Genomic DNA, 20,793 nt, shown 5'->3' on the forward strand with positions numbered 1-20,793 from the left:
GTGGGTGGTGAGTGGTAGATAATGAGTGGTGGGTGGTGAGTGGTGGATAGTGAGTGGTGGATAGTGAGTGGTGGGTAGTGAGTGATGGGTGGTAGATAGTGAGTAGTGGGTGGTGAGTGGTGGGTGGTTAGTGATGGACCATGGAGCTGATAGTTTGCATTTACACAAATCCCCAAGGATTCAAGTTGTCTGCCTATGTGAGGGGTGTATAAGGGGCAGTGCGGGGTGTGTACAGAAGGTGGAAGGACTCCCTGGGCCCTCTGCCTGTGTGAGGGGTCTGGATGGAAGAAGGGAAAACCGCCTGGGCCCACCCTCTTCCCTGCCTAGTCTCTCCATGTAGTCACTGGTTGGCTCCCTGCTTGGCCCCTGGCTCAGTTCCTATCCTAGGAACCTCTGTGCTGTCTCCTCTGCCTTCGGTTGGGATTGAAAACTCTCTGGCAGCCTGGACTACAAGTATAATGTAGCATACCATGTGACATGTATACCCATGCAGGAGACCCCTGTCACCTCTTGCTGAGTTGGACAGGGGTGGAGCAGGAATACACTTTGGTGACGAATTCTGTTGCATCTTGCAGCACCAAATTCAAGGATGAATAGCTAGAATGATGCTGTGCCTTCTGCAGCATTGAGAACCACGCCAACTATCCTGGAAGGGCTGGTGATTGATGGGCGAGGCTGGTTTTGTTCTTTGTCACAATTGACATTTTAATGCACACAAATGATGTCTTCCTGTCTGTTTCCCCACTTCCATCTCTAGGTGTTAATCCCTATTGCGCAGGAGAAACTGATTTTCCAATGACCAAGAAATCTGCAGCTCCTACTGACAGGCAGCCGTACTCTCTCTGTAGCAACAGGAAGTCTCTCTCTCAACAACTGGACTACCCGGTTTCGGTAAAATGGAGGGGAGGGGCCTGGAGATGTGGGAGGATGAGAGGCTGTGTAATCTCTGCAGTAGCGCCTTTCTGCCCACGGACTGCAGAGAGCTTGCTAAGTTAGCTAATGCTCCCCACTAGGCAAAACTAATTTAGGAAGGCCTGCGTGTCAGCTCCCCTTGTGCCAGGTACAAGTAACTGCTGTCACTTCTATGCTGTTAGGAGCCCATAGAGACTCCCCCTCCCAGTTCTCCAGCTCTCAACTAAAGCTTCCCCGAGATTTTCTTTATTTCGTCTGCACAATAACTCTCAGGTGAGAAGACTAGAAACTATGGCTTTGACATTTGTTATCATTCACTGTACTAGTATGTAACAGAATTGAGACTTGAAGTTGCATCACTTTTTTTTACATCCATTTATTTACTATTTGTGATTGTTGAAAGTCAGTGTATTTTGGTGTGGGGTTGGTGGGGAGTGCACCAGTGTGCATGTGGAGATCAGAGGACAAGTTATGGGAGCTGTCTTTTTCCTCCCATCATGTGGGTCCAGACGCACACACATCTACATACATACATACACGTACGCACACACGCGCGCGCGCACACACACACACACACACACACACACACACAGAGAGAGAGAGAGAGAGAGAGAGAGAGAGAGAGAGAGAGAGAATAATGTTTGACTAACTACATCCTGGCCAGTAATGTTGATAAGCTAATTATCACTGATGCAATTCATGGTCTCACTTTATCTGCATAGAGACTTCCAAAGGAGGCAGCAAGGCAGGATTCCAGAAGGATTATTTCTGGGGTAGGGGGAGGGACACAAAACTGCTCTTTGGTGATGCCCTCTGCTTCTTTGATGCATCTGGTTCACCTGCATCAGTCTTGCCTGGAATTCATGTTCTCTTTTTGAGTCTTTGGGTTCTAGACTTCTTGCCTATTGCACTGTGCCTGGTACAAGTAGGGCTTTAGGTAAATGAGCTTTGAGTTGAGCACAGTTTATAGTGACCAGCTGTGTCAGACTCAGCTGAAGGTCTTGTTTGGCCTCCAGGGCTCATTCTGGGGGCAGTGTGGTCTGTGTGTCATTACCCTTGGCTTACTGTCTTCACAAGCCTGTGTGAGACTTTACTGCTCACCTGCAGCCAGGTCACCTTGAACAAAGCTTCTTGCCCAAGCCACTAGAATCTGAATGACAGCCAGACAATGACCTTATAGCTCTTATACTGCTGACCCTTGGGAGATAGAGGGTGGGGCTCTTCTCTTTGGCTGACGTCACAGGTTCATTCCCACACTCTTGTGTTCTTCATTGCAGGGCACTGCAAGACCAACTCGGTCACTGAGCACAGCTCAGCTTGGGCAGCTGTCTGGGGGTCTGCAGGCTTCAGTCATCTCAAACATTGTGCTGATGAAGGGCCAAGCAAAGGTGAGCAAAGTCATCACCAGCAGGAGGTCCTGTGGCAACGCTCTGTTCTAGGAACTATTACTCCAAGGAAGCATGGGAACAGGGCTGCTGTCCATTGAGTGCAACGAGGGGAAGCACAAACTCACAGGCACTTGCTGGGGTTTAAGCCAAGCTGATTCTCCCAATTCCACTAAATGACCATTTCCTCTCAGAGGATGCCATATTGTTCTCCAACTGCTTCAGCACTCTCCAAGCTTGTTTCCTATTGCTTCTTGGCTTGATATTCTCCACAACATAATCTCACCTCATGCATAAACTAAAATCCCTTCCATAGATTTATGGGGCTGTATTTCATCTCCACATTCAGATGTTGCTAGCAGAAAGTTAGACTCATATCCAAATTTTCCAAACCATATGCTCCCTTTTTCCATATGGGTCATTTGATGGCCACAGACATTCTGGCCATGGAGCATCCTGAAGAATCTGAAAAGACTCTGCTTTGTCTGGACCATGACACACCATACTAGGTCTACCCAATGACTGAGAAGTATCAATAGAGGGAACCAAAGAGTGAGCAGTGATAGAATGCATCCCCAGATCTCATGTGCTCACCTCACAGCATGCTACTGCATGTCTGGGGCTTTGTATTGGGCACCTTTCTGGTGGCTGTGACCAAATACCTGACAAGAAAGGGCTTAAGGGAGGAAGTGTTAAGGCTCCATCATGGTCGGTAAAGCACTGTAGCAGAAGCTGCTCTCGCCTGTGGTTTTGGGAGCATGAGGCTCCTTGCTCAGACCTCAATGGATCCAAAAATAGAGGCTGAGTAAGAAGCAGGGGTGGGCTATGCATCCTGTGGCCCACCTTCTGATGACCTACTTCCTCCAGGTAGGCCTTGCTTCCTAAATGTGCCACCGTCTCCCAAAACAGCACCACCAGCTGAGGACAAAGCATTCAGACATTTCATATCCAAATTGTAACAGACTTGCACATGCCTAAAATAACTAGGGCAGACACAGGCAGCTGCTGCCATGTTTTCAAACCAGTTTAAACTGCTCAGCACTCAGATGAACAGTGGGCTTATTTAACCTACCCAACTGCATTTCAGTTGATGTGAGGAAAGGGTTTAATGGCCACTATGTTCTAGGGAGGGACTTACCATGTACCTGGAGTCATCTTTCTGTCTGTTACCTGTTCCTTCCCACTCCTGGGAGATCAGCAGGGAACACGAAGAAGGCCCCTCAAGTCAAAGGGAGAAGCATGTGTAGTGAGACACTATCTGGACAGTCCCAGTTTCTGACTAATAAGCCAGGCACTTGGTCACAGTGACAAAAAGGTACCCAATACAAAGCCCCAGGAATAAGATCGTATGCTTGGGAGTGAACACAAGAGACACTTGGGGTGCTCTCCTACCACTGAAACTTCTGTTTCCGAGTAGGTTTTGAGAACCATGAGTCTGAGATGAACCATCCATGAATAGGGATGCCATTACCAGTGCCAAGTATCACTTCAAGGGTTTGTCTGGAATTGAGCTCCCAGGCCCATCTAGTGCTTTTGAGTTGAACAAAAAGACCTGCATTTATGCCCCTCCATTTGTGTCTTGAGCACCCATTTAAGGCCAGTTTTGGAGAAATGAGATTCACTAACTTCTAGTAGCTCACAGTAGAAAAAGGTATTCCCTAAGCCTGAACTACAGGCTTATCTTGGAATTACAGGGTTATCTGGGAATTACAGATATCCTCCATCTTCAACATAATGAATGCAGCTGCAGGTGTTTCCTTTGCCACTATCTAAGCCAGTCCAGATTGTCCTGCTAATCTCCTGGCAGGTCTGTGGGGGAAGCCAGACTCCATCTCCCTTCTCTTCTTGCTGTTAATATCATTCTTACTTCCCATGGGGCAGCTCTGTATCGGACCCACCTTAGCTGCCTTGTAGCTGTTCCCACAGCCAAGGCTACCTGCTTCTCCCAGTACCACCAACATAATCCTAGAATGTATTGGTTGGCTCCTGAGAATGATCTAGAAATAATGACAGGGAGGACAACACCAGAGCAGGTGACTGGTGTCTTTGGGCGGGGGACAGGTTGGACACAGAATGGAGGGAAGCAAGGGGCCTTTGGTAACAGAAAGGATGTGTTCCAGGGCATAAGCTTTACTATTAGTGCCATTAATGTCTCCTTGATGTTTCTAGGTATTGTATTTTACTTTCAAGTGCAGCCTGTGAATTCTGTGATCTTATTTTACAATATTATTCTTTTTTTTAACATCAGAAGGAGGAAGTGATTGGATGAAAATAGTCAAGTGGAGAGAGTGAGGTACTAGGCTCTACCCAGTATCCATCTGTCAACTTTGTGGCCAAGCCTCCGATATTCCATAGCCCAAACTGGCCACAAACTACTTTCCCCGCTTTGCTTGGTTATCCTCTGAGACCCCTGGTGCTAAAGCGACTTTGTCTCCTCCCTCATTCCTTTCTTTAGAGTTTAGGCAGGACTTTAGAAAAGTATGGGTCCAAGAAACAGCTGGGAGCCAGGCGCTGGTGGCATATGCCTTTAGTCCCAGCACTTGGGAGGCAGAGGCAGGTGGATCTTTGAGAGTTCGAGGCCAGCCTGGTCTACAAGAGCTAGTTCCAGGACAGCCTCCAAAAGCCCTGTCTCGAAACCTCCCCCCCAAAAAAATTTAAAAAAAGTAAAAAGCTGGGAGCTGGGATAGTCTACTCTAGCCCTCTCTTCTTTCCCCAGGGCCTGGGCTTCAGCATTGTTGGGGGAAAGGACAGCATTTATGGCCCCATTGGGATTTATGTGAAAAGCATCTTCGCAGGGGGCGCGGCTGCAGCTGATGGACGGCTACAGGAAGGTAGGCTTCCACCCCTCCGAGTGTGATTGAGAGGTCACAAACACAAGCCAAGGCTGCCAGGGCACAGATGCCCAGAGTTGAAAATGTGTCTTGGACTTTCAGAGTATACTTCTGTAGTTTGGTGGGGTAGCTGGGGGGGGGGGAGATGTACTTCTCCATTTTCCAGTAGTAGACTTCTCCCCTTAAGGGCTCCATCACAGTGATGACCAGATTATCATCCCCGGCAGCCACACCTCCCTCTGGTTCTGTTGTCAGCCTGGGATGAAGGCTTTGTTCTTGGCTGACTCCTTACCTTCCTTTCCAGTGTCCTTGTTCAGTGTCTGGGACTCACTGACATCCTCTCCATCATCTTCCCTGCCCCACTCCATGGGACACCAGTCCCACTTCTGACAGATGCGTAGGTACAATTCTCAGAGTCCTACCAAGCTCTAGGCCAGTGGTTCTCAACCTTCCTAATGCTGCGACCCTCCAATGCAGTTCCTCATGTTGTGGTGATCCCTCTAACCATAAAATTATTTTGTTGCTACTTCATAATTGTTATTTTGCCACTGACATACATTGTAATGTAAATATCTGTGCTTCTCGAAGGTCTTGGGTGACCCAGTGAAAGAGTTGTTTGAACCCCCCTCCCCCTCCCGCCCCCAGGTTGAGACCCACAGTTGAGAATCACTGCTCTAGGCTCTAGAAACAGAGTATATCAGCACAAACCACAGTTCTCACACAGTGGGAATAAGAGGAAGTTTGCTCTGAGACAAATATGAGTGACCATGGCCTAGGAACATGCATCTAGATGGCCACCACCATTGTAAAGGAGGACATGTGAACTTGTTTCCTGACACAGACAAAAGGAAGTCAGAAGCCAAAGTCTCTTTACACAACCCAGGCCGGTGGGTTGTGGCAAAGTGGGTGAAATTCTGCTCTAGGTTATAGAGTATATATGATAGCATTCATAGCTTTTAGGTTGGTGGGAGACAATGATCTGCCGAGTTAACACATTCGGAAAGATTTGATGTGGTAGTCTGAAAGATGTTAGGCCAGGTTCAAAGGTGGTAAGTGATACATGGCTACTAAGGCAACTAAAAATAGCCTAAGATAATTTTGGCTCTTGATCTGCCACATTCCTACTCCCCACGGTGAGACAGTTCTAAGCAGCCAGTCATCCTGCTGAATCTTCAACAAAAACATAATTTTGGGGGGAACTTTATCCACAGAAAAACCAGACAGAGCCTCTTGAACTGCCAATGGTTTCCCCACTGGCCCTCCCCTCCACCTTCCGTATGCCTGCAGTTCTTTTCATACCTTCAGAGGACCAAAGTTCCCTGTAAGAGCAAGAGTCCTGGGGACACAGCCACCAGAGCCCCTACTCCACACTTTGAGTCCATGTTTGGATTATTGGGCAACCAGCTTGAACCAAAGAGACTTCTGGATTTCAGTAAGGGGCCAAATAGTGGGGAGAAGAGAAGCATTCCTTCCTTGTCAGAGCAGTGTCTGTAAGCGAGGCTGAAATATCAAGGGGATGGTGGGGACACTATAGTCTCAGAGACCGGGCATATATCACAGCAAAAGAACCCTTCTACCTCTCTAAATGATTGAAAACATTCTGTCAGGGACTGGGGAGTAGGCTCTGTGGTTCCTAGCATTGGCTGCTCTTCCAGAGAACTGGGGTTTGAATCCCATCACCTACACAGTGGCTCACAACCATCTATAACTCCAGTTCCAGAGGATCCGATGGATCTTCTGGTACCTGAGGATTCCAGGCACATGTGGTATACTGATATACATGCAGGCAAAACACCTATACATATCAATGAATCATTAGTCATCTATCAATTAATTTTAAAAACCAGTACATAAAAAAGCATTCTATCTCTGGGTGGTGGTGGTACACTCCTTTAATCCCAGCACTTGGGAAGCAGAGGCAGGAAGAACTCTTTGAGTTCTAGGCTAGCCTGGTCTACAAAGCAAGTTCTAGGACAGTCAGGGCTACACAGAGAAACGCTATCTCAGAAAACAAAAACAAACAAAACCCTCAAACAAAACAAAACACACACACACACAGAGCACAATACACACCACACACAATGCACACACACACACACACACACACACACACACACACACACACACAAATAATAAAATGTAATTTTAAAAAACATTCTATCTTGATTTTTTTGTGACATGAGAATTACAACATGATTCAAATGTCAGCCATGTTCTATTGCATGTGGCCATGGCTGCCTTGATGCTCCAGCCCTGTGTTGAGTCATCGTAACAGCTTGCAAAGATTTAAAATTTTGCTATCTGGCTCTTTACAGAAAACACTACCAACCCAAGCACTATGTGGCATTGGGCAGTGGGAGGCTTTCCATTTATCCTTAGAGAGGCACTGGATAGAGAGGCCTTGGGCAAGTCAGGAAGCAGTGTATAGGATGCAGTGGGCTGGCAAGAGGCAGAAAGCAGAAGAGATGTTCAGAGGCTGGCCTGGAGCCTGGCATGGGAGGCCAGCACCTGTGTTTGCTTAAGGCTGTCTGGAACAGCAACCCTTCCAAGGACTAGAGTCAATGAGGATGGACAAAGCCTGGGAAGAGGCAGTAAGTGAATAATGGGGACACGTGAAGGTTTCTAGTTTCAGTCAACTGAAGAAAAGGGAGAGGCCAAAGGAGAAAGAGAAGAGGAAAATGGCTGATGAGATGGGAACTTCAGGAAGGCGATGTGCCTGGATGAGCACTAGATGGTGCTGTCTGGCAGGCCACTGAAAAAGTGGTTGCCTTTGAGGGAGAAGTTGGGCTGTGTGTGTGTGTGTGTGTGTGTGTGTGTGTGTGTGTGTGTGTGTGTGTGTGTGTGTAGTGAGTTACAAAACAAGAAAGGTGTGGAGGAGGAGGAGGGAGGGGAACGAGGGCAAGCCTAGATAAACAGCCCAGTCAAGATCAGAAAGAGAAGAGGAGCCAGGAGGAGGGATGAAGTGTGAGCCAGAACCCAGGGTGTGTGCTTTGGTGTTTTGTTACTTTTGTACTCTTGGAAACCTTCAATTTTTTGAGGGGGAGATTCATCTCCCTTAGTCAATAGCAATAATAAAAACAGAATTCCAACCAGCCGATTCCTGGCTTTAGCCTCAAATTCAATTGTTTTCAAAAGTGGCTTTCTCAAATCGACTCTGGCGGAATATGCTGGTTATGACAGGCTTGCTGTACAGATCAAAGCTACTAATGATTTGTTTTTCTTCTCCTTCCCAAAAACGATTGTGTAAAATAGATTTGGCACAACCTAGGCTCATCAATGTTCACCAGATATGGCCAAATGAGGACACGACAGACAGGCCCAGAATTGGGTTATTTGGCCTTTGGGGACAGATGTTTTAATAACTTAGAGTCAGCCCCTGTGGAATTAAAATTGGACATTCTAAAGTTTTGATTTTGCCTATCCCTTTCTCAACACACATTTAATTATGTTTTGATTCTATTTGCTTAGTTGCCCTGGCTAGTCTTGGACTTAATAAGTAGCTCAGGCTGGCTTCCAACTTCTGGTGATCCTGTGGCCTGTGCTTCCTAAGTATTGGGGTTTTAAATACTTTTTTTAAATACTTTTACTGTGTGTGTTCTCAGTCATATAGAGCCTGCTGGTGACAAGGGTTGAGTTCTGTCATTGTCCCCTTTGTTTGCAGAGGCCTACCTTTCTGAGCTGCTCTGCAGTCTTGGTTTCTAACACAGACACATCAGACAAAAGAGTATCTGAAGTAAAAAGAAATAGTTATGACAAACTGCTAGGAAACACTGTTAAATCCAGTTGGTACTTCATGTTTGGTGGTCCAGATACTTCTCAAATGTGGTGAGCCCTAAAGGCCAAGGACTAGGCTTTGAAGGCATAATAGAGACAGGGCACAAGGTCTTGGGTGGATTCCAAAAGCCTGAATAAAGCTTGTTAGCTACTGTTTTTCTCTCCCTCATCAGGTGATGAAATTCTGGAACTCAATGGAGAATCAATGGCTGGCCTAACACACCAGGATGCCTTGCAGAAGTTCAAGGTGACTTTTCAGCCTCTGTCCACAGTCTGGGGCTTTGTGTAAACCCAGCATCACCTTCTTCCTCTGATTAAAATTAAAAATTGGTCCTGGCCCAGGCAGTGGTGGTGCATGCCTTTAATCCCAGCACTCAGGAGGAAGATGCAGGTGGATCCCTGAGAATTCGAGATCAGTCTGGTCTACAGAGCTAGTTCCGGGACAGCCTCCAAAGCTACACAGAGAAACCCTGTGTCGAAAAACCAAAACAACAACAAGAATAACAAAAATTGGTCCTTTACAGGGACCTAACCTTTGCCTGGTCAATGCTTCCCTTGGGCACAGCATTAAAGAAATCCCTCTACAAATGATAGTAGAATCAGGGTCAAGACATTCAAACTATTAAGGATTTATAAACACTCCATGTGTTTATAATAGAGGATTTATGGATATGTTTTGAGTTTTTGAGGTTTTTTGGGAGGGGGGCAGAGTCAGAGTTTCTCTGTATAGTTCTGGCTGTCTTAGAACTTTCCATGTATAACAAGCTGGCTTATAACTCAGAGATCTGCCTGCCTCTGTCTCATGGTTGTTAGAATTAAAGGTGTGCACCACCACTGCCCTTTTGAGTTTTTAAGGCATCACTAAAAGTTATTTTGAGTCTCCATCCAGTTAGTTCAGTTCAAGAGTGTATCTGGGCTAAGCACCCATGTCACATATCATATAACATGTATACTCTGGGTGTATGTGTATGTGTGTGTCAAGTGTAACTTGTCACATGTTTGTATACTATATATGAACACACACCTTGGGAGCATCTATCATTGTTACTGGCTGTCTGTTTTTTCACCTGTCTGGGAATTGCTCCAAATACTGTCACTCTTTCCAGCAAGCCAAGAAGGGGCTGCTGACCCTGACAGTGAGGACCCGCCTGACAGCACCCCCAACACTGTGCAGCCACCTATCACCCCCTCTGTGTCGCTCCCTGAGCTCCAGCACATGTGGTGCCCAGGACAGCAGCCCCTTCTCCTTGGAAAGCCCAGCGTCCCCAGCCAGCACTGCCAAGCCCAACTACAGAATCATGGTGGAGGTGTCCCTAAAGAAAGGTAGGAATGCTGTGCCAGCCTTTCCCACTGCTTTCCCCTGTCATAGGGAAACAGCACAAGAGAGATTGACTAGCAGATGCTATTTTTACCCAGCTGGGCTTGACATCAGGTCTCATCCTCCTTCCGCCCCACCACCCTCCGCCACCACTTCCCGTCTTCTTGCTTTTTAGTGTGTATTTGCGTGTGTGCACATGCACAGGCCACACAAAGAACAACTAGTGGGAGCTGAGATTCTCTCCTTCCACATGCGGGTTCTGATGATTGGTCTCAGTTCATCGGGCTTAGGGACAGTTACCTCTACTAGCTGAGCCATATCTCACTGCCATTCATCCTGTTTCTAGAAGCTTATTTGTGCCGTCCAAACCCAGACAATGTCTTTTGATGAGAAAGTTAGCAAGCACACACCAGGGAACTAACATGCACACACACACACACACACACACACACACACACACAGAGAGAGAGAGAGAGAGAGAGAGAGAGAGAGAGAGAGAGAGAGAGAGAGGCCAGACCCTGAACTCTGCAGTTGATATCCTGAGACCTAGCTCACTGACCCTCTCTGGGCCCATTCTCTTGTTTCTGCAAGAGAACGGAGGGATTTTTTTGTTTGTTTGATTTTTAATCAAGCTGACATTCAGGGATCCACAGCCATTCACTCTGTGACCCCAGGTGGATGGATAATTCTAGAAGGTTCTGGAGGCCCGCTCTGCCAAAGTGCAGGTGGGCTGAGTCTGGAAGGACAAGGGATGCTGTTAGGTGCAGAGCTGGGCTCCAAGCACAGTGATAAGCAAGCATTCTGGGAACAAAGGGAAGGCCAGCATGGCTGGTGCAAGTTGACCAAATGGAAGAGAGGTAGGATTGAAAGATGAGGAGGAAGAAAGGGGTTTCAAACAGAGGCTGGGAAACCAAAGGAGGGGATTTGTGTGGGGCAATGTGTGTGGAAATGGGGGCCAATGAATCCCTTGCCTGTTGTATGTCTTAGCTCCTCTACTGGACCATAAGCCTGTTGAACCTTCAGGCACCTGTGGTACAAATACTCAGTGACCATAGCCAATTGGGCTCCTCACTGAAGTCCATGGAGCAGGCCTGGCATGATATGTGGGTGAGGCATGGCCTCAATGTGGTGCTCCTTCTGACAGCTTATACTAGAAACAGTGCTGCTGAGTCTCTAAATAGCCTCTGCCCTGAAGACTGTTTCAGCATTGTTTGGGCTGAACTTCAAGGACCTACATGTGACAGATACCCATTAGTCCAAAGAACCTTGCTCTGGTTAGGAGACCTGGATGCCAGGATTGACTCTGACCCCTGCACAATGCATGTCACAGCCCACATTTTTCTTTCCTTGATAACAATGACCCACAAGATCCATCCTTCATGGAGCTGTTAGTCTGCCAACATTGAAAGGTGAAAACAGAAGAGTGATTTGTGAGCTATGTGTGCCCAAAGAAGACCCGAAGGAGACTCATTCTCCTTCCCACTCCCTGGATCCCCACCACGTCTTGTTTCTAGGGTCTTTCCAATCTAGCAAACCCTTTGTCTCCTCTTCCATGATGGATGTCCACACAGACCTAACATCATCCCTGTTTATCTGGTCCCAGGCTTCCCACGCAATCCTCTTCTCACATCTTCCCAATTACTTTCAAGGGCATCATGGGTGCTTGAAGGGCTGAACTTCATAGGTCTGGTCCTACCCAGACTTCCCTGTTACTCAATTCAAGTCCTCCTTTGGGATATTTTACTGATCCAATACTTATGTTTCATCCCTTTGGAATATATCCAATTCACTTCTGTTTCTCCCTCTGCCACCCTCTTTACCCACTGGACCTTTTCAATGACCTTTGTACTTCCATTCCTAACCATCAATAGTTATTTCTCCATATAGAGCCAGGCACATTAATAAAGATGGTAGTTAAATTATGTGACTTCCTCATTCCCGACTGTCCATGGCATTTCTTCTAATTTAAACAGTGTTTGTTTCTGTATACATGTACATACAAGACCTATCAAGTCTGGCCCTTGATCCCTGCCTTATGTCATCTCATCCCACTCTTCCCATACCTGCCCTTGTTCTGCCTGCACTGGCCTTTCTGGACCTACAACAACAACAGCAAGGCACACTCCTCCCAGCCTGTAGCCTCTGCATGGGCTGTTTCTGTAACCCAATGCTCTGCCCCAACTGCCCCAACTTCTCATCCTGGCTCTTTCTTGTCATCCATGGTTTTCACCAAATGTAATCCCGTGAGGTCCAAAGGGGCACCCTGCCACTTTCTAGCCCATTTCCCATTGACTTCCTGCATGATTCTCATCACTGTCTCCTCCCTTCTTCCGACTTCCTCTTGTTCACTTTCCTCTGACCTCCTCCCCACAGCTTCCCCTTTCTCATTTCCTAGTGTTTCTCTACTTGACCTTACTACAACCCTCCTTGCTATCTGCTTTGGCCATCACTTGGTCCCTAAATGGCTCCTGTACACAGTGACACGCCATACACAGGGATGGAATGAGGTCTTGGCCCACATACTTGCCTCGCCCAGGACACCAGGTGTCAGAGGCATCTAATAGGAAAGCTCACATCTCCCACCTTCCCCCATTCTGCGTTCCAGAAGCTGGTGTTGGCCTGGGGATTGGCCTGTGCAGCGTCCCCTACTTCCAGTGCATCTCGGGCATCTTCGTTCACACACTGTCACCTGGATCCGTGGCACACCTGGATGGACGGCTGCGGTGGGTCCTCATTTCTCTTCTGAATAGACCCCTGGCTTAGAGCAGAGAAGACATCCTTTAGGAGTATCTGAGGTTGACCTCAGGAGAAACGGCGAATGATTCAGGTTTGGCCCAATTGTGTCACAACAGCAGTCACCTGGGCATAGGCAAAGAAGGCAGGATACACAATCTCAGCAGCCCCACGCCAGAGCTGCTAAGTCTAGTGTTACTGATTCCCCAGAAATCTGTGTGCATGAACAGTTTAAGAAGCATGGGCTCCGAGAATGTCAGACTGCAATGGAAAACAGGAAGGAAGCTTACTTTAGCTCCGACTCAACTGACTCGGAATCCATGGTGTCACCGATGGCCTTCTCGATGGGGTTTACCTGTGAGCTCTATGTGAAGACCCAAGTGTTTTAAGTAAACCAGCTGCGTGCATGCATGTCCTTGCAGAGAGAAGCACAATAATTTCAGATAGAAACTGCAGTCACACAAAAGGCTTCTGCCTTCAGTAAACGATCTGATTGGATAGAAATCGTTATATCAATTTAACCCATTACAATACTTTCGTAGCCACTCTATCATCTGCCAGTGGGTACGCTTTTGCTAAGCAGGAAGATTCTGCCTGTTTTTAACTCCCTCCCCCCATGATTGCAGTGTAGGAAGGTAAGACCACTTTAGGTGGTGGTGTCTGGATAGAGGTTGAGCTGGAAACAGATCTGTGCTGCCATCTGCAGGAGAGCCCTTCTACTCTGCTTGGGACACAGCTACAAGGATGGGGATGGGGTCCAGTTGCAGGGCTGGGAGACCTGGCTTCAGGCCATGGTACCTAGCTGCAGGGTTGGAGGACCCCCTGCTGAGCTGGGGTGATTGCTTTATCCCTCCTGTCCTCTCCCAGAGGCCTGCAGTGGGGTGGAACTGTTCTGTGCTGCATGGCAGGGGTCTTCAATTACATCCAGAGAACATGGATCATCTTGGCAAGATAAGCAGGTCAGTTTAGCAGAAACATAGAAGGAAGCAGGGGACCACAGCAAGGGATGTAAAATCAGGAGACTCGAGTTCTCATCCTGACCTGCTGATACCCTGAAGTTTTATTTGAAAAAAGCCACACACTGGTTCTTGTTTCCTGTCCATGGCTGCAGCTGTCACCCCCAATGGCAGAGTTGAACATTTGTGACACAGACAGCATGTCCTGCAAAACATAAAGTATTTAGTGTTGGCCCTTTACAGAAAAGTGTCCACCCCCAATACAGGTTGCAGGAGGAAAGTCATTTTATGCCTCAGTTTCTCCATCTGTGAGGGGGGAAGAGGTTTGTTCACATCTCAGTTAGAGTTACTATTGCTCTGATGAAATACCAAGACCAAAGCAACTTGGGGAAGAAGTGTTTATTTTGCTTATGCTTCCATATCACTGATCAACACTGAAGAAAGTCAGGACGGGAACTCAACCAGGAACCTAGAGGCAGGAGCTGATGCAGAGGCCATGGAGGGGTGTTGCTTACTGGCTTGCTCCTCATAGCTTTCTTGGCCTGGTTTCTTATAGAACCCAGGACCAGCAGCCCAGGGATGGCCCTACCCACAATGGGCTGGACCTTACCCATCAATCACTAATTAAGAAATGCTCTTCAGGCTTACCTACAGCCTCATCTTCCGGAAGCATTTTCTCAACTGAGGCTCCCTCCTCTCAGATGACTTTAGCTTGTGCCAAGTTGACACAAGACTAGTCAGGATAGTTGGTATCAACAATCCAATCTAATCCTGTCTTTTCTAGCTTGGTTCCTTTTCTGTGTCAGTGGCTGTTTCACCCAGCCTTCTATTACTGTAACAAACACCTTGGCCATCAGCTTATACGAAGAAAGGTCATTTTGGCTCGCAGTTCTGGAAGGCTCCTTTATGTCTGACCAGCCCTATATGTGAATCTGTGATGAGGAAACACATGATGGCAGAGAGAGAAGACAGAACAAAGTGTTCGCCTCCAGGCTGGAACTCTGAAAAGAGAGGCAAGGGCAGAGTCACACTGCTCCCCTGCAAAGGCACATTCACAGTAACTAGAAGGGCTCTCCCTGGGCCCCGGTCCCTACAGTTTTTGTGACCTCCCAGGGCCTTTGGAGGGTACCCATCTAAACCACAGCGGTTACCAGTAACTAATACCCTGTCTTGGAACTAAAATAAGTCTCCTGGGCTGCTGTCCTTGCTTCTCTTTTCAAGGACCTCTGATGCATGCTGCCTCCACCATTTCTTTACCTTTAGCACACCCTGCCAAGTCCTTCCTCTAAGACACTCTACTTCTGAGGACACTGAGGGCCAGAATGTGATGAGTTACTTCCTGTTTAAACAGATAGACGGGGCAAACAACATCCTCAGTCTTGATCAGGTCAATGGGGGAAGTTAGAGATGAACTTCTGTCTATGTTGAATGGCTCCAGGTATGAAACACTGGCCACTCTATTGTCCACAGTGTCAGGAGTCAATGGCTGTTTTGTTCCTCCCTGTCCTGAGTTTTGGTTATGTGGTAAAGTCTACTCACTGAGATGTTATGAACAGCCTGGCAAGGAGTGGATTACTGAGAGGTGGCCCTCTTTCTGTCATAGTATTAGTTTTATTTTGAGGCTTCTCTGGATGTTTTGCAGGTGTGGTGATGAGATAGTGGAAATCAATGATTCTCCGGTGCACTGCATGACCCTCAATGAAGTCTATACAATCCTGAGCCACTGTGACCCTGGCCCTGTTCCCATCATCGTTAGCCGACATCCAGACCCACAGGTAATGTGCCATAGGGTTTTTCTCCACCCAGGCTCTCTCTTTCGGTAAGAATCAGGGCAAGAACTGGATGGAAACGGAGAGGTTGCTGGCTAGGGTTTGAACACTACTCCCCCACAACTGTACAGACTAACTATGGGGGGAAAATCTCTGTAGCAGAAGAAATTGTTATCCACTTAGGAAAATCTTATAGCTAAGTTATAAGTTTCAGGGGAGAAAGACAGAATCCCAGAGTCCCATATAGCAAATGGAAGAGATCTTTTTGTGTGTGTATCTGGTGGCTACTTGCAATGAGACTATCTGCAGCTAGGCAGTGAGGATTCAGAGACAGGCAAACTTACAGTGCAGAGTTCCAAATAAGCATGTGGCCTCAATAAAGAGACTGACACACAGAAGAGGGGGGTTGATAAAGCAGAGCTTGATAGAGCTTAGGTTTCTCTAGACAGGAGCTGCAGAAAATCATTCCAGCATATGGGAGCACTAAATTCAAAGTCAGAGTCTGAAGGGACTAGCCACAGCTGGAGAGTGGATGGCAGGTTTTGTGGGCCGGGTGAGAGTGAGAACCGACATTGCCTGGGATTGGACTGTGAAGTGTCTCCACACTGCTCATGAATCCATGCTCTTTTCTGAAGCTGGTGAGGAGCTACAGGACAGTAGCTATAGATGTAACAGGTTCATGTTTATCGTTCCAATCTTTGAACAGAGTAGAGTAGGTGGAATATAGGAAAGAATGGATGGTGAAGCCCTGGTCTACACAGAAGGCATGAAAAGAGACTTGAGAAGAAGAAATTCAAAGCCATACTTGGGAAGAATTGGCAGTAGCTCTTAGCTACTTAGCATTGGGCTAAGAAACAGAACATGACTAAGGTATTGCGACAGGAGACAATGACCTAGGAGTTGGGGGTAACATGATGAGACTTAGACATCTGTAGGATGTCTAGATAGAGACATTCTGTAGGCAGCGACACAGAGGGCTGATGCTGTTGTGACATCCAGGCTGGACCTAGACTTGAGACTTGAGGCCATGGTGATAGATAGGTGAGATCACCTTGGGGAACTTGGTGCTGGCCACTCCCACTATTTATTTAATCTTTCCTCAGTGTGTGTCAGTCTTGTTTGCCAAGCTACAATTCACTAATGAGAAACCAAGGCTTGAAAGGAAAATGAACACAGCTTTCAAGTCAGAGAGACAGGCAGACAGGGATATATAGTTCAGTGGCATGAAGGCCACCCACACTGCTGTGCAACCACCACCAAGTTGTGTTTTGAGAAACTGAACTCTTCCTGTTGAACAATTCCCTCTCCACAGCCCTTAGTAATCACTTTTCTCTTTTGCCTACATACCTCCTATAAGCAGAACCATGACACCTTTGCCCTTTGGTTACAGCATTAAGTCATTTACATTACACTCTTATCCATGTCCTAACCTGTGCCATCTGCCTTCCTTTCCAAGGCTGACTAGTATTCCCTTGTATGCATGTGCTGTATTTCGTTTAGGCACCCAGCTTGCAATGGATGGTTATTTGTTTCTACCTTGGACTATTGCAATAATAGGGGAAAAGGAACGTGAGATGTACGCATGACTTTGAGATATTTTTTAATTTCTTGTTTGTTTGAGATAGTCTCACACTGCAGTTCAGGCTGTCCTGACACTCACTGTGTAGTTCAAGATGAGCTTGAACTTGAAGCAATCCTCCTGTTTCATACTCCTAAGTGCTGAGATTGCAGGCATGAGCCACCATACCTGGTCCTATTTGTTTGTTTGTTTATTATTCTCTTGTGTGTATGCCCAGATATCACCTGCTAATTCTAATTTTAATTATTTAAGGACTCTGTATGCTGTCTTCCATAGACACTGAACCACTTTACATTACCACCAACAGTGCACAGGAGTTTCAACTTCTCCATGTCCTTGCCAAAATGTGTTATTTAATTTTTATGTGGGGTGTGTGTGTGTGTGTGTGTGTGTGTGTGTGTGTGTGTGTGTGTGTGAATGTAGTACCTGGAGAGGCCTGAAGAGGGCATTGGATGCTCTAGATCTGTTCAATGTGGTTTGGGAACCAAACCTCTGAACGATCAGCAAGCATTCCTAACCACAGAGGCTTTTCTCCAGTCCCAAGACTTGTTCTTTTCTGTTTGTTTGTCTATTTGTTTGTTTGTTTGAGTACCTGTCTTAATGGATGTGAAGTGGTATTTCTCTGTGATTGAGATTTTCATCCAGTAGTCAGTGGTGATGAATATCTTTTCATGGTTTTGTTGGATATATATCTTCTTGGGAGAAATGTCCACCCAAGTCTTTTGCTTATTTTTTAAATGAATTTTGGCTTTTGTTATTGTACTTTATATCCTAGATTTTAACTTTTCACTAGATATATGATTGGCAAGTATTTTCTCTCATTTTTGAGAGTTGTTTCAGTCTACTGACTGTGTCTTAGAAGGCATACTTTAAAGTTTTGGTGTTAGTTGTTTTTTTGTAATTATTTTTTTACTGTTTAAAAGTATGTGTACGTATATGTGTCTCTGTGTGAGTATGCACATGTGTGTGCAGGGGCCCTCAGAGGTAAGAAGCCCTGGGTTCCTGGTAGGCTGTTGTAAGCTGTCCAGCATAACTTCTGGGAATTGAATTCTGGTCATCTACAAGAGCATTTGTGCTCTTAACTTCTGAGCCACCTCTCAAGCCTAGGAAATGTATTTATTGCTTTCCTCTTTTGTTTACGATATTTAGGTTATCAATTATTTACTTAGTAAAATACCCTCTTTTTGAAGATTTATACTGTTTATAGTTTGTAGAACAAGAAATTGAGGCTTAGAAGTAAGTATATGCATCTAGATGATGGAGAAACTGGCATGTGGTGTAAGTCTGCTTCATTCCTAGACTCACACTTAACTCTTTATTTATTCTTTTACTTATTTATTTATATGTGTATGGGTGTTTGCCTGCTTCTGCCTGTGCACTAGAATAATGCAGTATACGAGTAAGCCAGAAGAGGGTGTCATGTCCTTTGGAACTGGAGTTACAAACATTTGTGAGCCACTACGTGGATGCTGGGAATCCAACCCTGGTCTTCTGGAAGAGCAGCCAGTGCTCTCTAGTGCTGAGCCAGCCCCTTACATTTAACTGTTACTGTGAAGGGACTAATGACTTGTGAGACACAGCACAGGCCCTATAATGGTCATGGTGATGACTGTGACACTGATGGTGACATCATTGCTAAGGGAACAGCCTTCAGAAGTAGACTATGAAATGGTGAATTCGCCTAGAGTTTCACTAGAGTTTCACAGTAGTGAGGAGAAGGTTGGAGAACCAAGGGGATCGATGGACTTGCCTTTATTGATAGACATGAAACAACACCTGGAAGACCCTGGGGGATTGTTGATGCCCAGGGCACTTCTGGAAGCTGATTTTGTCTGCTCTTTGCAGACTGGAAAGCATAAGCTATGGGCATAGCAGGCACAGTCTTTGGAATCTGCTGCACCTGCCTCTGCTTCTTGCTTGAGTCAGTGATGGATCTTTTCCAGGTGTCTGAGCAGCAACTCAAGGAAGCTGTGGCTCAGGCTGTGGAAGGCATCAAGTTCGGAAAGGAGAGGCACCAGTGGAGCTTGGAAGGTAAGGGAAGAGGTGAAGACTTACTTGAAAAATCTTTGTCTTCTTAGAAATCTTGGGGTCCAGCCATTAACCCACCCTCTACATCAGCAGCATGAGAACAGTCATGGTACATATGTGTGGCATTAGACAGTGACAGCTGAAAGACAGGAACTCACCAGTTAAATTTGGCTCATTTTTGCTTCGTGTGCAAAGCACAAGGTTTGTATTGTTTTAAATGTGGCAGGGGCTCTGCAGGCATCTCCATCCCTTTCATCACCTGCCATCACCATCAGAATGCCTTGCCCACATATTGCCCCTGTAGGCTTTGAGTTTGCAATTCCTAATCTGTAATAATAGATACTAAAAACTCCTAATTAACTTAATTTATTATCCCACCACATCCTCACATCTAATTTTTATGTACATGTTATTAGAATAAGAGAGGCCCTGGAAGGCTCCTTGCCAAAGACATATAATCATGAAGAGACTGATCAGGGGGTCAGGGACTTAGCTCTCTAGGTAGTTCCTGTGTTTAGCCTTTGGACATTAGCCAGGTCACCCCAGGGCATGCATGTGCCAACCTGAAGAGTTAACACTGATGTTGGCAAGGAGACTGAAGTGTATAATGTGAGTTCTAATAGTTCTTAATAAAAGCCAGGAGTCAGATGTAGGGGAAAATGTTGAGAGATCAGTGAGAGAGAGGAGCAAGCCAAAGCCATCTTCACCTCACTAGCTTCCCAGTGGAAAAGAGCTCAAGTTTCCTTTCCTGCTGCCTATAATCCTTTCTCCGCCCAGTCATCTCACTTCCTGTCTTTCTGTTAGCTAGTGGCAAGCTCCACCCTTTGATCTTCAAACACACTTTATTTGCACAAGCAAGATATCACCACCGAAGTGTGTGGGAAAACATTCAGAGGAAAGGGATGGACCAGGCTTTATTTCCACCAGGCTCTACCCACCCCAGATGCACAGAAGCATCTGTTTACAGTTGTAGGGGGTAGGGTGATCAGATGCAGGGGAATGTTAGCTTTCATGCCTTCCTTTAGTGGTTTAGGTTTCTCAAATATGACCAAGATAGAACAAAACACTCCTCTTTGGAAGTGTATTTGGATCCAACCCTGTTGGCTTTACTGCTTTCTCACGAGGGTCTTTTTGGCTCTCCTAACCGCACCAAATGAACCCACAAACAACTGGCTCCCAGTTCCCTGAGCTGCAGCTTCAGGAAAGGGTTACCTGTGACCATTTGTCACCAGAAAGAACAGCATCTTAGAGATGTGTAGATGCCACTGTCTGGAAAACCATTACTGTGTGGGATGGGAAAGTATGAGAGAGGGGAGCAGGGCTGCGGCTTCACTTCACTTCTCTTGCTGGAAGAAGAGGGTGCCTCTTCAGGTGTGGGGTTCAAAGCTCCTCCAATGTTTTCTGTCTCTGCTAGTGAACCCCACTCAAGGCAAGCCCAGTCATGTTAGCATCGCTGCCCCTTTAACACGCACAGAAGTGGGGTGTCAGTATCCTCCCAAGAGGATGAT

General features: G+C 46.5%; 1 protein-coding gene across 1 annotated transcript in view; it reads left to right on the plus strand.

Moving 5' to 3' along the window:
* Il16 (interleukin 16) overlaps positions 1-20,793 on the plus strand; it is an 83,829-nt gene that overhangs the window by 43,621 nt on the left and 19,415 nt on the right. The window contains exons 4-11 of the mRNA XM_027407558.2: positions 758-891; positions 2,190-2,300; positions 5,014-5,128; positions 9,076-9,149; positions 10,009-10,225; positions 12,826-12,943; positions 15,552-15,684; positions 19,201-19,288. Coding sequence (XP_027263359.2) covers positions 758-891; positions 2,190-2,300; positions 5,014-5,128; positions 9,076-9,149; positions 10,009-10,225; positions 12,826-12,943; positions 15,552-15,684; positions 19,201-19,288 — 990 coding nt within the window. The remainder of the gene's footprint in view (positions 1-757; positions 892-2,189; positions 2,301-5,013; positions 5,129-9,075; positions 9,150-10,008; positions 10,226-12,825; positions 12,944-15,551; positions 15,685-19,200; positions 19,289-20,793) is intronic.

This window comes from Cricetulus griseus, chromosome 3 (genome assembly GCF_003668045.3).
Source record: "Cricetulus griseus strain 17A/GY chromosome 3, alternate assembly CriGri-PICRH-1.0, whole genome shotgun sequence".
NCBI lineage: Eukaryota > Metazoa > Chordata > Mammalia > Rodentia > Cricetidae > Cricetulus > Cricetulus griseus.